Source organism: Notamacropus eugenii, chromosome 5 (genome assembly GCF_028372415.1).
Source record: "Notamacropus eugenii isolate mMacEug1 chromosome 5, mMacEug1.pri_v2, whole genome shotgun sequence".
Classification (NCBI taxonomy): Eukaryota; Metazoa; Chordata; class Mammalia; order Diprotodontia; family Macropodidae; genus Notamacropus; species Notamacropus eugenii.
The window spans coordinates 138585183-138598194 of NC_092876.1; the positions used below are offsets into that span (position 1 = coordinate 138585183).

The following is a 13012-nucleotide window of genomic DNA, read 5'->3' on the forward strand; positions in this document are numbered from 1 at the left end:
CAAAGAGAAACACTATCTCATTGTGAGACAGGTAAGAAAGATGAGGAAGGCATCAGAGTGATATGAGATGATGAGGAAGGTAAGAGAGGTCAATGGACTCAAATTTTATCAGTGAAAAATGAGACCAGGTTCTCAGCTGAAAAGGTGTGGGAAAGGAAAGTCATCAGAGTTTTCAAAAGGGATGGAAAGGTTTGGAACACCTGCTGTGGTGAGCAGGGAATGTATTGGGGAGGTGCAAAAGAATTGCCTTGCCATAATGACAGCCCATGTGACATTAAATAGCGTAAATTTATAGTGTACCCCGTCAGCACAGTTTTGTTATTTTTTCCAGCTTTGTTCAGCAGCATGTGAGTAAGATTGAAGGGTTGTAGAATGTACTGTATTTTCTGTTCGTTAATTACCAAATGAATTAGACACAGTAGAGTAAAATCCAGTTAGCTTTAAAGACTAACCAACCAAAATTCTGTTGCAGACTGATTAGATTTGGCCCCTTTTCTCAGAGGAAGGAAGCTCAAATGTGGTTAGAGACAAAACAGCTAAAACGTCTGTCAGTTGCAGCCTCTGACTCAAACAGAATTTCCCTAACCCATGTACTTAGTTCAACTTACCCAAACCGTGAAATAATTAGGATTTATTTAACTCATCCTTAATTTGCATATTTTCTTTTGGATACAAAGGTATAAAACCCAACAGATTTTTATTGTTTGGGTTACCAGAGGCAGCCTACAAGGTCTGGCTAGAACTGGTTGCCTGGGAATATCACATGTGTTGCTAAAACCCTCAAAATAGAACCTATTTACAATTTGTACAATTTGTACCCATTACCCACAAAATATTATCAATGAAGACTTCTGTACAAAGGCTTACCTATGGTTTATCATATAGCAAATTTTTGGGAAAGGGGGGTGAGCCATTAGGAAGAACAAAAAACAGATAAACAGTGCTATTTATATAGATATAAATAAAATCTCAGACTTGAACATTTATACCTATGTGCTCACTGTAAATATGTTCTCTGGCAGGTGACTGAAAGTGAAAAGACAATTTTTTTTTTTTGTTCATATGAGTCATGTTGTAAAAAGAATTAGAACCAAGAAGAGGAACCACAAGAAAGAAGAAACAAAAGGAGAGAGACAGAGAGACAGAGAGAGACAGAGAGAGAGAGAGCAAATACTATGCTTCAATCTGCATTCAGACTCCATACTGGCTATGGACAGCATTTCTCCTCATGACTGTTTTGGAGTTAAAGGATGATCATTTGTAACTGGGGAAATGGAAGAGGAAACCAAAAAGCAGATTCTTTGAGCAATTTGACCTGGTTCCTTAAGAATCTGGAACTTTTTAAATTTCCTATTTCTTTCCTGCATAAAACAGACTAATGATGTGAAACGAGGCTCAAGGAGACAGCAGCTGAGAATGACTCTATGCAACTGTGAAGAAATGGAGCCCAGTACAAAGAAGAACATCTGAAAATGAGGGCAAATGAGCATGAAAGGATGTTATTCCACCTTTGTGTTCTTCCTTCTCTCCTGATCATCGCTCATATGACATACCATGGCTTCTTCTGTGACTACTTGTAAAATACTGCTGTTTCTGATGTTGGTGTTAGCTGCCTATGTCATTTGGATGGCTTCAGAAAACTTCTCAAAGGTAGGAATTGGTTTCTCTTTTACTATTAACCTTCACCCCAAAATAAATCAAAATAAATGTCATAACTTGCACACAGGAATGCCAATTAGCTAAATAAATACCTCGACATTCTCTCCCTCCTCCCCAGTACTGCCCAGTGATACTGTCCTTGAAGTGCGTCCACAGTGCTGCAAGCAACCAAGGGATTTGAGCAGTTTATTGTTTGCCTTAGCTCTACCCCAAACTTCTAGGGAAGTTCTAGGAAAGTTTAATACTATTTGACAGTCCAGAATAGATCAAATTCTAAATTTAGTTTTGAACAGGAAAAAAAAGTAGCAAATTTGACTCACTTCTTTATGACCATGGGGAGGCCTGGGATTGTCGATAGGCAGAAATATATACTTTCTTGACATGACTACTCCAGAACCAGTTTGAGCTGGCTCCAGACCATCTCTGAAATGACCTATCCTGACCTTTAGAATATGCCTTTTCTTTTCCCAACTCAAAATAATTGATTTTTTTTATTATTTTATTGGTTGATTGATTATGATTTTTTTCACAGTTCAGGCACTTTAATATTCTAATTCCATGGGTAAGTACAGGTGGTTACTTGAGTAAACAGTGGAATGTGTACTCTAGAACTTTAGCTCTCTGTCCTTAAATCTGATTGCCATTTATTGTTGATTTTATCTGCATTTCGAAGCATTATTTACTCTTCTCTCTTCAAAATGTATTTATATGAACATAATAATCATAAACAAACATAAAAATATTTTGATACATGAAGGGGAATGTACAAAAAACTGTGAACTTCTATTAAATAGTCTTAAAAATATCTATACATGTGTAATATATATTATATACATACAAATTTGTGTGTGTGTCTGTACGTGTGTGTGTGCGTGTGTCTGTGTCTGTGTGTCTGTGTGTGTGGCAAAGTGACTTAGTGGATAGAGAGCCATCCTCAAAGGCAAGAAGACCTGGGTTTGAGTCTCACATCTGACATCTATTAACTGTCACCCTGGGCTAGTCACTTTAATCCCTCAGTGTTTTAGGTGACTCTAATATTATAAATTGCAGAGAAGATCTCGATTTGCATTGGTAAAAGATGTTTCCTCACCTGAATCTACCCCACATTAATGAGGTCACAAATCCAGAACTTATTTCTCACATATAATTATTATTTGTTTCCCAGGGATTTTTAAGTCTCCAGCACATGCTGGACACACCTTGGCTGCTAAACAACATGTGTTTCTTATAACTCTGAAATTGAATCTCATGTATTAAATATAAACTGAAAAGAAATAGTGGTTACAAACTGGGAATGTGTTATGTGCAATATTCACATAATGTGTCATTTTCTCATTGCTTCAGTTTCCTTCTCTCCTCATTGTTTCGACCACTTCTCATTGCCTGGACACTTGCACAAAGTCTTCATGCTCTGAAACACAACTCAGCACTGCCACAGAACCCACAGAGACTGATTTGAGAATTAAAAAAATCATAGAGCAGTTGGATCACCAGATCCCACATAGACCATTCTCCCATATCAACACTACCACAAGTGCAGCCCACAGTGTGGCCAAAATCATCAATCCTAAGACCACCTACTGCACAGGGGATCAGCTAGATATTCTCCTGGAGGTGAGAGACTATTTGGGGCACAGAAAACAATATGGAGGAGACTTCTTAAGAGCCAGGATTTCTTCCCCAGATCTGAAGGCTGGAGCATCAGGAAGAGTGACTGACTTCAACAATGGCACCTACCTTGTCAGTTTCACTTTATTCTGGGCAGGCAGAGTGTCTGTGTCTCTACTGCTCATCCACCCCAGTGAAGGGGTGTCTGCGCTCTGGAGAGCAAGGAATAGGGGCTATGATAAGGTGATTTTCACAGGTCAATTTGCCAATGGCACATCCAGGGTCTTCAGTGAATGTGGCCTGGTTCTAAACACAAGTGCTGAACTGTGCCAGTACTTGGACCCTCGAGATCAAGAAGCGTTCTATTGTGTGAAGCCTCCACAAGTGTCCTGTGATTCACTGACTGATATGAAGACTAGGAGAAATGGAGTTTCTTATCTTAGTTTAAAGGAGAAAAATCTTTTACATAAGTAAGTAGACTTTCAAATATAGAGTGGGGTTTAGTGAGAAGACTTGGGGGTCAAACCATACTCACAGATGTAAGATTCATTTACCTAGATGAGTCAAATTAGCCATATTACATTTGTTTGAATATTAATTCATGAAAGGGAAAGCCCAAGGGAAAGCAACCTGTATCATATAGGCTCATGGATTCAGTATTAATATAAATCTAACATTTATATAGTGCATTTCAAATATTTCATTGTATCCTAATGACAAACCGAGGCAATAGGTGTTCTTTTTATTCCCATCTTACAGATGAAAGAACTGAAGTAGACAGTACCTAAGTGACTTACCCAAGGTCACACAGCATGTAAGAATCTGAGGCTAGATCTGAACCTAGATCTTTCTTACTCCATAATTGTGACTTTATTCACTGCATTATCTGGATGTCATTAATAGTAACTTATAGGACTGGTTCTAATGGTCTTCATGCCTACAAATATCTTTCTTTTTGCCCACTTTTGCCCACAGTAATCCATAGATTGAATTGCCAGTTAAAAACTGATTCACACAAGAATATATGGAGCCCAGAAGTGGGAGTGGGGAAAGTTCACAAATGCCATCCTAGAAGACTTGATTGAAAATGTCCTTCGATGTTCTCTTTGGTTTATTAAAATGTTTTCCTGTCCAGTCCCATGATTTCACTCTCTAGCGATACATATCTGTATATCAGAAACTCCTTTATCATCTTAGAGATTTCCCTGGGGCTCTGAGAGGTTGTGACTTTTCCATGGTCATTTAGCTGGTATATGTCAGAGGTAGAACCTGAATTCCTTTTTCCTGTGTGCCACAGTGCCTCTCTAGTCTTAAGGTAGGCAAATGATGGAAGGAAGAAAATAAAGTAGTTATTAAGCTTCTAATATGCCATAGGCACTCTGCTGAGTATTTTTCACAAATTTTATTTCATATGAGCCTTGTACCAACCTAAGACGTAGATGCTATTATTAACCCTATTATACAACTGAGAAAACTGAGGGTGACTTTCCCAGGGTCACACAGCTAGAAAGTGTCTGAAGGTAGATTTTAATTCAGGTGTTCTTGACTCCAGGTCCAATGATCCATATACTGTATCATCTAACTATAGAGAAAAGAACCAAACTGCAGAAATTTAGGGACAAACTAATGGGTTTGGGTTTTTGTTATTGTAGTTCTGCATGTTGCACCCAGGCTGAAGGTAGCTTAACTTGTGCTGTTGTTTCTTCAAGGTCCAATGTAGGGATTGACTTTATGAGAGGATTTGAACCCATCACGGTCTCCCAGTGTAACAGTAAGTCTGTTCTTCTCTGCTCTGTTGTGGGTCATGCTTAGTTAGTAACTCTATAAAAGTCACTCATCCTCATCAACAGTAACTGCCTGTATGATGACCAGGAAACCCTCCCCAACGCATATCAGAGGAAGTGTACTGTGTATCAGATTCCTTGGGCAAAAACAAAAACAGAAATTCTATGCTAAGAAATTTTCTCAACTTAATTTTAAACTAGTTTTTCTTCTTAATTAGCCACATCTGTCGTTAAAGCATAGGTATGTACATTTTCATTTGGCCCCTTTCAATCTGTGCAGGAGTTATTCTCATCTGCCCAATCATCCTGATCTAGTACCATTTGAAGGAATCTATGATGGAGTCAGAGTGAGAAATAGATTTGCTTTTAAATTTTTGGTGGAGCCGTCTCAAGTTCTGAGTTGATGAACTTGACATTTTTCTGAAAATATATTCTCACCCCATGGGCTTTAGTGACAAATAGAAATCTCACTCACATTATATTAAAAAAATGCATTTTTTTATGGTTGTAGGATCAACCAATTGACCAATGTGGAAAAACTTTGTAAAGTCAATCTTATTTTAAAACAATATATAGTATGAAATATAAACTATATTTCCATGAACAAAATATTCATGAAACTTGATTGAAAATTTTGGGTAAAGAAGTAGTTAAAATGGTGTCCAGTTCTGAGCAAGCACTGAGTATACCTGTGTTTATCTGATGCTTTTGGGTCTGTGGATACTGATCTGCAATACATTTCTTTCTTGCTTTTCTTTTCTCCTTTTCTTTTTAAACAAATTTTGCATTCTTTTTTCAACCTGAAACAGTAGAAAGAATGCTGGATTTCAAATCAGAGAATTCGGGTTCACATCCCTACTTTGTCACCTACAGGCCCATAGAATCATAGCCTTAAAGCTGGAGGTGAACTTAGGAGGACATTGACTCCATCCATCTCATTTTAAATATGGAGAAAGTGAAGAACAGAGACCACTGTGTAGTCCAGTGTCTTATAGCTAGTAAACACTCAAAGTGGGTTCTGAACTCAGGTTTCCTGACCTCAAATCTCATGCCTGAGCCATTAGACTGTGAAAGTCAGTAAATCTCTATAAGCAATAGCTTCCTTATCTGTGAAATGAGGTGGGGTTGGAATAAATGACCTCTGAAGATCCTTCTAATTTCTAATCTTTGGTCCAATGGTCCTTACTCTGAGGAAATCAAAGCCACTACACAACTCAGACCACAGGGATTTCTTATACATTTGAGGACTTTTTCCTTAGATTCCTTATTTTCCTCCTGCTCATCCATATGTTCAAAATCTCTTACAAAGTTGTGGGGTTGTGTCCTAGTTCACCATTCAGATTCCAAATATCATTTTACTTTTTTTTAATTTAGGCCTTAGCCAGAGTCTAAATATCAATTAGCCAATTGCAAAACATTACATAAACATGAGCTATTTCTTTGAATTAGAACCATATAAGCCATCTTCTATTCTCCCTTCTATATTCTCTTATTTGCAGTATATAATAATATAAACATTGAAATAGATTCCTATAAATTATGAAATTATATACTTAATTGCTGAATATTTAGTAACTGCAAAAATAGGATCTTCCAATATTTTATTTTTATAATGTAACTGACCTTTTATAAATAGAACAAATCATTTTATGTCTTCCTTTCTTCCAAGGTCAGGACACCAGGTAGATTAACTTTCTGTAGGTAAGATCCATTGCCAAGTTAGCGTACAATCCTGAGTCTTTGAAAAAGCATGAATCAAGGAATCAGGTACTAGAACTATTCTTGATTCTCTCCCTACAAGGTAAACTTGGTTTTGTCAAGGCTTTTCTGTCCTTTTCTCCCTAAATTACTTTCTCTGCTATTTCTGCTGTTTCTTGACTTTCTTTAGATGAAGAAAGCATTAGAGTCATCTTAAGGTGCATCTGGTTGCATCTTTTCCTCATCAGTACCAGTTACTTGGTACTCATCTGAATTGAAAAAGTGAAGGAGAGTTGATTACATTTTTTTCTTCTTTTTGTTTCTTCCCTTTTTGTTTCCTATGGTTTTTGGCTTTCTGATATGTACTTCTACTCAAATATCATGAAAGGAACATCTTTTTCCTTCCACAGTGGGAACTAACCCATGTTTGAATGAATAGAAAAATTTCCAAATATGCTAAGCCCTTTTCTGAATGCTAAGGATACATATGGAAAAGATAAGACAGCCCCAGGGCTCAAGGATCTCACACTTTAATTGGGAGAAACAGTATGTCTAAGAGAGTCCAGCTGTAGGGTGTATGGAAAATCTTGGAATCCCTAAGTGTCCAAAGGTTGGGGAGTTGGTAAGGCCCCAGGGTACATCAGGTATGAAGGCAGATCAGATGGCAGTGCCCTAGAGGCCTGGAGGTCTGGAGTGGCAGGACAAATTATAGGGTCTATAATAGTCCACGATGCAGTGGCAAGGTAGAAGATAAGTCTAAGTGGCCCTCCATCGCACTAGAAGATTGTACTTAGTGATTCTCAGCTCCTCCAAGCAGTGTGAACAGTCATTCTACTCCTCTATCTTACTGCCTCTAAAAAGGGTTCTTGTTGCCTGGTGGTCTTGACACCAGGAAAAGGAAGGCAAGGGTAAGGGCTGGCCCTGCTGGTGGTTCTTTAAACCACAGGGAAGCAATGGATTGGGTTTTATTCCATTTGCTTTATGTAGTTAGCTCTCTTCATTGGAATACAGTTCTAATGATGCCAGTCTTAGCAGTTTCAGCCTCAGGGACCCAAGGAGCTTTGTTCTGTTTCATAGTTATCTTGATCTTCTAGCCTAAAAGCCATCAGATATATGAATGATCTGGGTCACAAAAGAGATTAGGTGGAGTACAGATGGAATGAAGTAAACAACTATCTACTACAAGAAAACCAATTCAAAAGGAAAATTTTGAAACAGCATTAGTGGCATCATCTTCTTTTTAAAAGGGTTTTAATAGATGCCTTAAGTGTCCTGAAAAGCATCTTGGAGAGCCTATTGAGGCCATGTACTGGGTGGCACCTTCATATGAGTATTCTTGGGGCATTACTTGAACCCATATTACTCAGATTAGCAAGAGATGGCATCAGTCTGGTTGAATATTGTGGTAATTGTGATAAAGAGGAATATTGCTCTCATAGACAAATTCTGAATGGATGGAATTTTTCAGATGTTACAACAGTGAGAGAGAAATGCCAGACTGGAATGAAGTCCCCTATTCCCAGTGGTTATTCCTTGCAAGGAAAGTGGAATCCAACATTTTGTAAACTAGCTCAACTAAGTAATGAGGCTGTAATCAATGACTGTTTGAAAGGAAAACTCATTTACCTCATGGGAGATTCTACCCTACGCCAGTGGATAGACTACTTCTCCAAAATTATGAAAAGTAAGTTATCTGAATTTACTTTCTTTAATAATAGGATTTCTGTGGGAATTTTTTGTTTGATTTTCTTGACCTTTGAAGGGATGGGGAAAATTCTACAAAGTAATTCTCACATTTTTCATGAGAAAATGTTAATTTCATTCCCTTTCATGTGTAGATGTGGAAAATTTAATTGGGGGGGAGGATGACAATATGTCATGCAAGGAAACAATTATTCTGTAATCACTAATTATCTTAAAAGTGAGGTAATTAATTTGACCTGTACTGAAAAACAAAAAGATTCTTTTCTTTGCTTCAAAGACATTATAATTTCCCCCCCATCAGCACTGAAGTATTTTGATCATCATGAAAGTGGACAATTTAAGAAGTACGTACTTCTGGATGCAGAAAGACATATTCGTATTCAATGGAAAAAACATGGGCATCCATTTCTCACTAACAAACCGTATTCATTAAAAAATCATGCATATATTACCCGTGAAATTGATGGAGTAGCAGGAGACAGAAACACAGCCATAGTCATCACCCTTGGACAACATCTCAGACCATTCCCAATTGACATCTTCATCCGAAGAGTTATCAACATCCAAAGGGCAATTAAGAGGTTATTGCTAAGAAGCCCAGATACCAGAGTTATCCTGAAGGCAGAAAACATTAGGGAAATGCACATTGAGGCTGAACAAGTTGGTGACTTTCATGGCTATATTCAGTACCTTATTATGAGAGACATTTTCCAGGATCTCAAAGTGGGTATCATTGATGCCTGGGATATGACCATTGCATATGACTCTAGAATTCTCCACCCACCTAATAATGTTGTTGAAAACCAGGTTAATATGTTCTTAAACTATATCTGCTAAGGGGATTGAGAAAAAAATCACCAGGAATGGCTCTCCATAGCTTAATCTACTAAATATTTTGGGAGGACCAAACATACTTAATAAGGGATTCCAGTTGATATGTGCCTAGTAGAAAATATGAATACAAGGTGGTAAGATAGTGTATCATGGTGAGGAACAAGAGGAAAGTATGAGGCCCTATGTGCCCTTTTGGAATAGAAGATGTGTCATGAATGTACAATGTTACTGTTTCCATGATTGACCAGAGTCACATGGCAAATAAGTCTTCTTTGATATTCTTGATTTCTATAATATCCAGTGACTTTTGCTCTCCAGGAGGTATGTGCTGACAGTGGGATGGGGAGAAATGGTTTGAGGAGTAACATCTTGGTACAGCCAGAAAGAACACAAGACCAACCTGAATAAGTGGTTGAATTGTAAGGTAAAGGATCTGATCACACCACAGAGGGAATTGTATGCAGTGTTCAATATTAAGCCTATATTTGGGCAGTTTTAATGAAATGCAGTGTTGGTCATTCAAGGAGCCCGATAAATATCCAGGATTTAGGTAATTTTAGGGAAGGAAAAGTTGTATACATTATGAAGAAAGGATCCCAAAGGGAAAAGGAAAAAAGCTCTTTTACATATCCTCAGGGCTGGATGAAGCTATCAGCCAAATGGGGAGATGTAAGAGGAGTCTCATAAATTTGTGGTCTTTATTTAAGCTTAGTAGACAAAATTGGGGTAGTGACTTGGATTCAGGGAAACATTTTGAACGGTAAGTTTGAGTTTTAAGGGACCAATACGTTCTTGAAAATGGAAGGGGATTTCTTAATGATGGGAATTTTATTTACCAGTGCCAGAAAATGTTTGGAGTTTGAGAACAGCAAACTAAATGTTTTGCAATAGGACACCAACCAGATTTATATTTGTCTAAAATACTTGACACTCTCCCTCAGGTTAAAAGTTACTTTGAAAACTTCTATGGTTCAACATAAAATCTGGGCATATGTGTACGTCCCCTGACACATGTATGAGGATTTCTATTGCTTAAATCCCTATATCAGTGTGTACTGATAGAGAGATTAATTTGTTTTGGGAAAAGTAATGGGCCATACTTTACTTTCTAACTTTCCTTAATTTCAGTTAGGGTGGTTGTATTCTTTGGGATTCAAACCTATTATATGCTTTCTGTTTTTGTAAGAAAAAGTAGGTGAATGCTGGACTTTCAGGGAACAGATGCAACTCACAAGACAAAAATCATAATGAAATTCTAGAAGGGTTGGATTGAGAAAAGTATTTGTTTTAATCAAATGACTTCCAAGCTTAATATTGAACAGCAATACTACTTGTTAAACTTGCCTTGTAACTATTTACATTTAAATGAATTTCAATGAATAAAATATCATAGCAACTTTTTAGTTGCTCTTTCTAAGTTTCCAATGTGACTGTTTTCATTTTCACCAACATTCCTTCTTTTATGGTTGTTGTCTATTCCTTTGGTTTTGCTTCACACACACACACACACACACACACACACACACACACACACACTTTTAATTATTTCATAAAGGTCTTTCCAGATTTCTTTGCAAACCTCACTCAGTTTCAACTTCCTCATCTATAAAACGGGGTGAACAAAAATGTCTATCTTACAGAGTTTTGTGAGGACCAAAAGGGAGCAAACCTTAAACCATTTTATTAGTGCTAGATATTATTGTAATTTATAGATACATGAGGAAATGAGACATTAAGTGATTTGCAAAGGTTGCACTGCTAGTAAATGGCAGAATCCGAGTTTAAAGTCGGGTCCTCTAACTTCTCTTCATTATACCATACTGCTTTGTGTTAAGATTCATTATATAATACTCCCTTATATTAAGGGAACTTGTCACAACTTAACTATTTTCCTGTTATTGGACATATAGGTTGCTTCCAGTTTTTTTGCAATTACAAATAAAGCAACAAACAACAGTGACTATAAAAGACTGATGAGTCCAATAGACTAGAGGCACAGAAGGACATATGGATTCTCAGACATGAACAATACGTTGATCTATTTTGCTGGACTATAGTCCATACTTGTTATGAGGGTGACTTTTTCTTAGGAGTTTGAATGGGCTTGGGAGATTCTAAGGGTAAGGACAAATATGAAAAAAAAACAATTCTTTTTCAGTTCTACTTTGTTCTGAGTTTGTTTCTCTGTTTTTCGTTATATATTTATTTTGACTCAACTGAATTTATTCTGGCACGTGTTGATTCCATTTTTTTAAAGAAATGTTTTTATTAATATCTTTTATTTTTATATGTCTGCATTTTCTTCTATATTCCCTTTCCTCTCTCAGAGAGTTTTACCTTAAAACAAAGAACAAAAGAGGAGGAAGAAACACAGAAAAAAAATTCAGTAAAGCCAATCACATTAAAAACAGTCTGATATTACATACAATGTTTCATACCCATATAGCGCCACATCTGCAAAGAAGAGAGGAAGTGTGTAACTCTGTCTCTTCTTTGGGATAAGCCTGTCCATAAATAAATACATATGCGTACATATTGACACTATTGTATACCAGATACTCAGATCTGAAGTAAAGAGTAAGTTGATCCTATTAGAAATAAAATATGACACAGCTTCCAGATAAAATTTCACATCTAACCTTTTCTCTTCATTCACAGATTTTTACTCTGTGGTATGATGATTGATTCATCAAAAACAGTTTCACAGATGAATACAGGAGAAAAGAAAACTTAAGAAACATTTATTTTTTACTTCTCTTGAAGAGGTAGAAGTAAGTGGTGTTTATATTCCTCTTCATCTGTAAGATCTTCAACCTTTAAAAATGCATTTTCATTTCTCAAAGCACACACCACTTTGTAAAATCTTACTGCATATATTCACTCCAACAAAAATCAAGACAACTGGAGATGATCCCACATTGACCCAAAGGGGAAGTGAAACAAAAGAAATCCCCAAAATATATAAATAAAGCAACACTAGAAACAAAAAGAAAAGAAAACGCATATCTCTCATAACTTTAAATGTGAAAGGAAAAAATAATGCAACAAAACAAAAGACAGTGACAGAATAAATAAGAAAATAAAACCCCACAGACTGTTGTTTACTACTTGACGTATTGTTCCTTTCAAGTCCTACCCTTCACAACTCCATTAGAAGCTTTCTTGGCCAAGGTGCTGAAGTGGTTGGCCACTTCCTTCTTCATCTCATTTGTTTATGGATGAGGAAACTGAGCAAATAAAGGTAAATGATTTGCCCAGGATCATACAGCTAGTAAGTGTTTGAGGTGAGATTTGAGCTCAGGTCTTCCTGACTCTAGGCCCAGTAGTCTATCCACTGTGCCACCTAGCTGCTTGTTGTCTACCATAAAATATTTTAAAAGCAAAGATAAACATAGAATCAAAATGAGAGGCTGGAAAAAAGTAATTATGCAACAAATTAATGAAACAAGGGAATTGTAATCATGCTATCTGACAAAGGAAAGATAAAAATCTGTAATGTAAAGAATGACAAGCAATGAAATTACATTGTTTAAGGGAACAATAGATAGTGAACTAATTTTAGTGTTAAATTTATATGTTCCAAATGGCTTAGCATCTAAATTCATAAAGGAAAATTATCTTAATTGCAAAATAATATAGCTCATAGCACAACAATAGCAAGAAGCTTTAGTATTTTCTTAGAGTTGGACATATCCAAAAAAATAAGCAAAAGAGAAGCATATAGA

At 36.7% G+C, this 13012-nt stretch overlaps 1 protein-coding gene across 1 annotated transcript; it reads left to right on the forward strand.

The window, feature by feature from the left end:
• Positions 1 to 988: 988 nt before the first annotated feature.
• LOC140505244 (NXPE family member 1-like) lies at positions 989 to 10708 on the forward strand. The gene is made up of 5 exons (XM_072611047.1): positions 989 to 1650; positions 3004 to 3737; positions 4977 to 5038; positions 8218 to 8433; positions 8755 to 10708. Exons 1-5 carry the CDS (start codon positions 1555 to 1557, stop codon positions 9288 to 9290), a joined length of 1644 nt encoding a protein of 547 aa, XP_072467148.1. The 5' UTR covers positions 989 to 1554; the 3' UTR covers positions 9291 to 10708.
• Positions 10709 to 13012: the final 2304 nt, after the last annotated feature.

Bases quoted from the DNA above. Each gene is read 5' to 3' on its own strand.
- LOC140505244 (XM_072611047.1), top strand. From the start codon at position 1,555: ATGGCTTCTTCTGTGACTACTTGTAAAATACTGCTGTTTCTGATGTTG. The intron at 3,738-4,976 runs GTAAGTAGACTT...TGTTTCTTCAAG, and splicing joins GAGAAAAATCTTTTACATAA to GTCCAATGTAGGGATTGACT. The intron at 8,434-8,754 runs GTAAGTTATCTG...CCCCCCCATCAG, and splicing joins CTTCTCCAAAATTATGAAAA to CACTGAAGTATTTTGATCAT.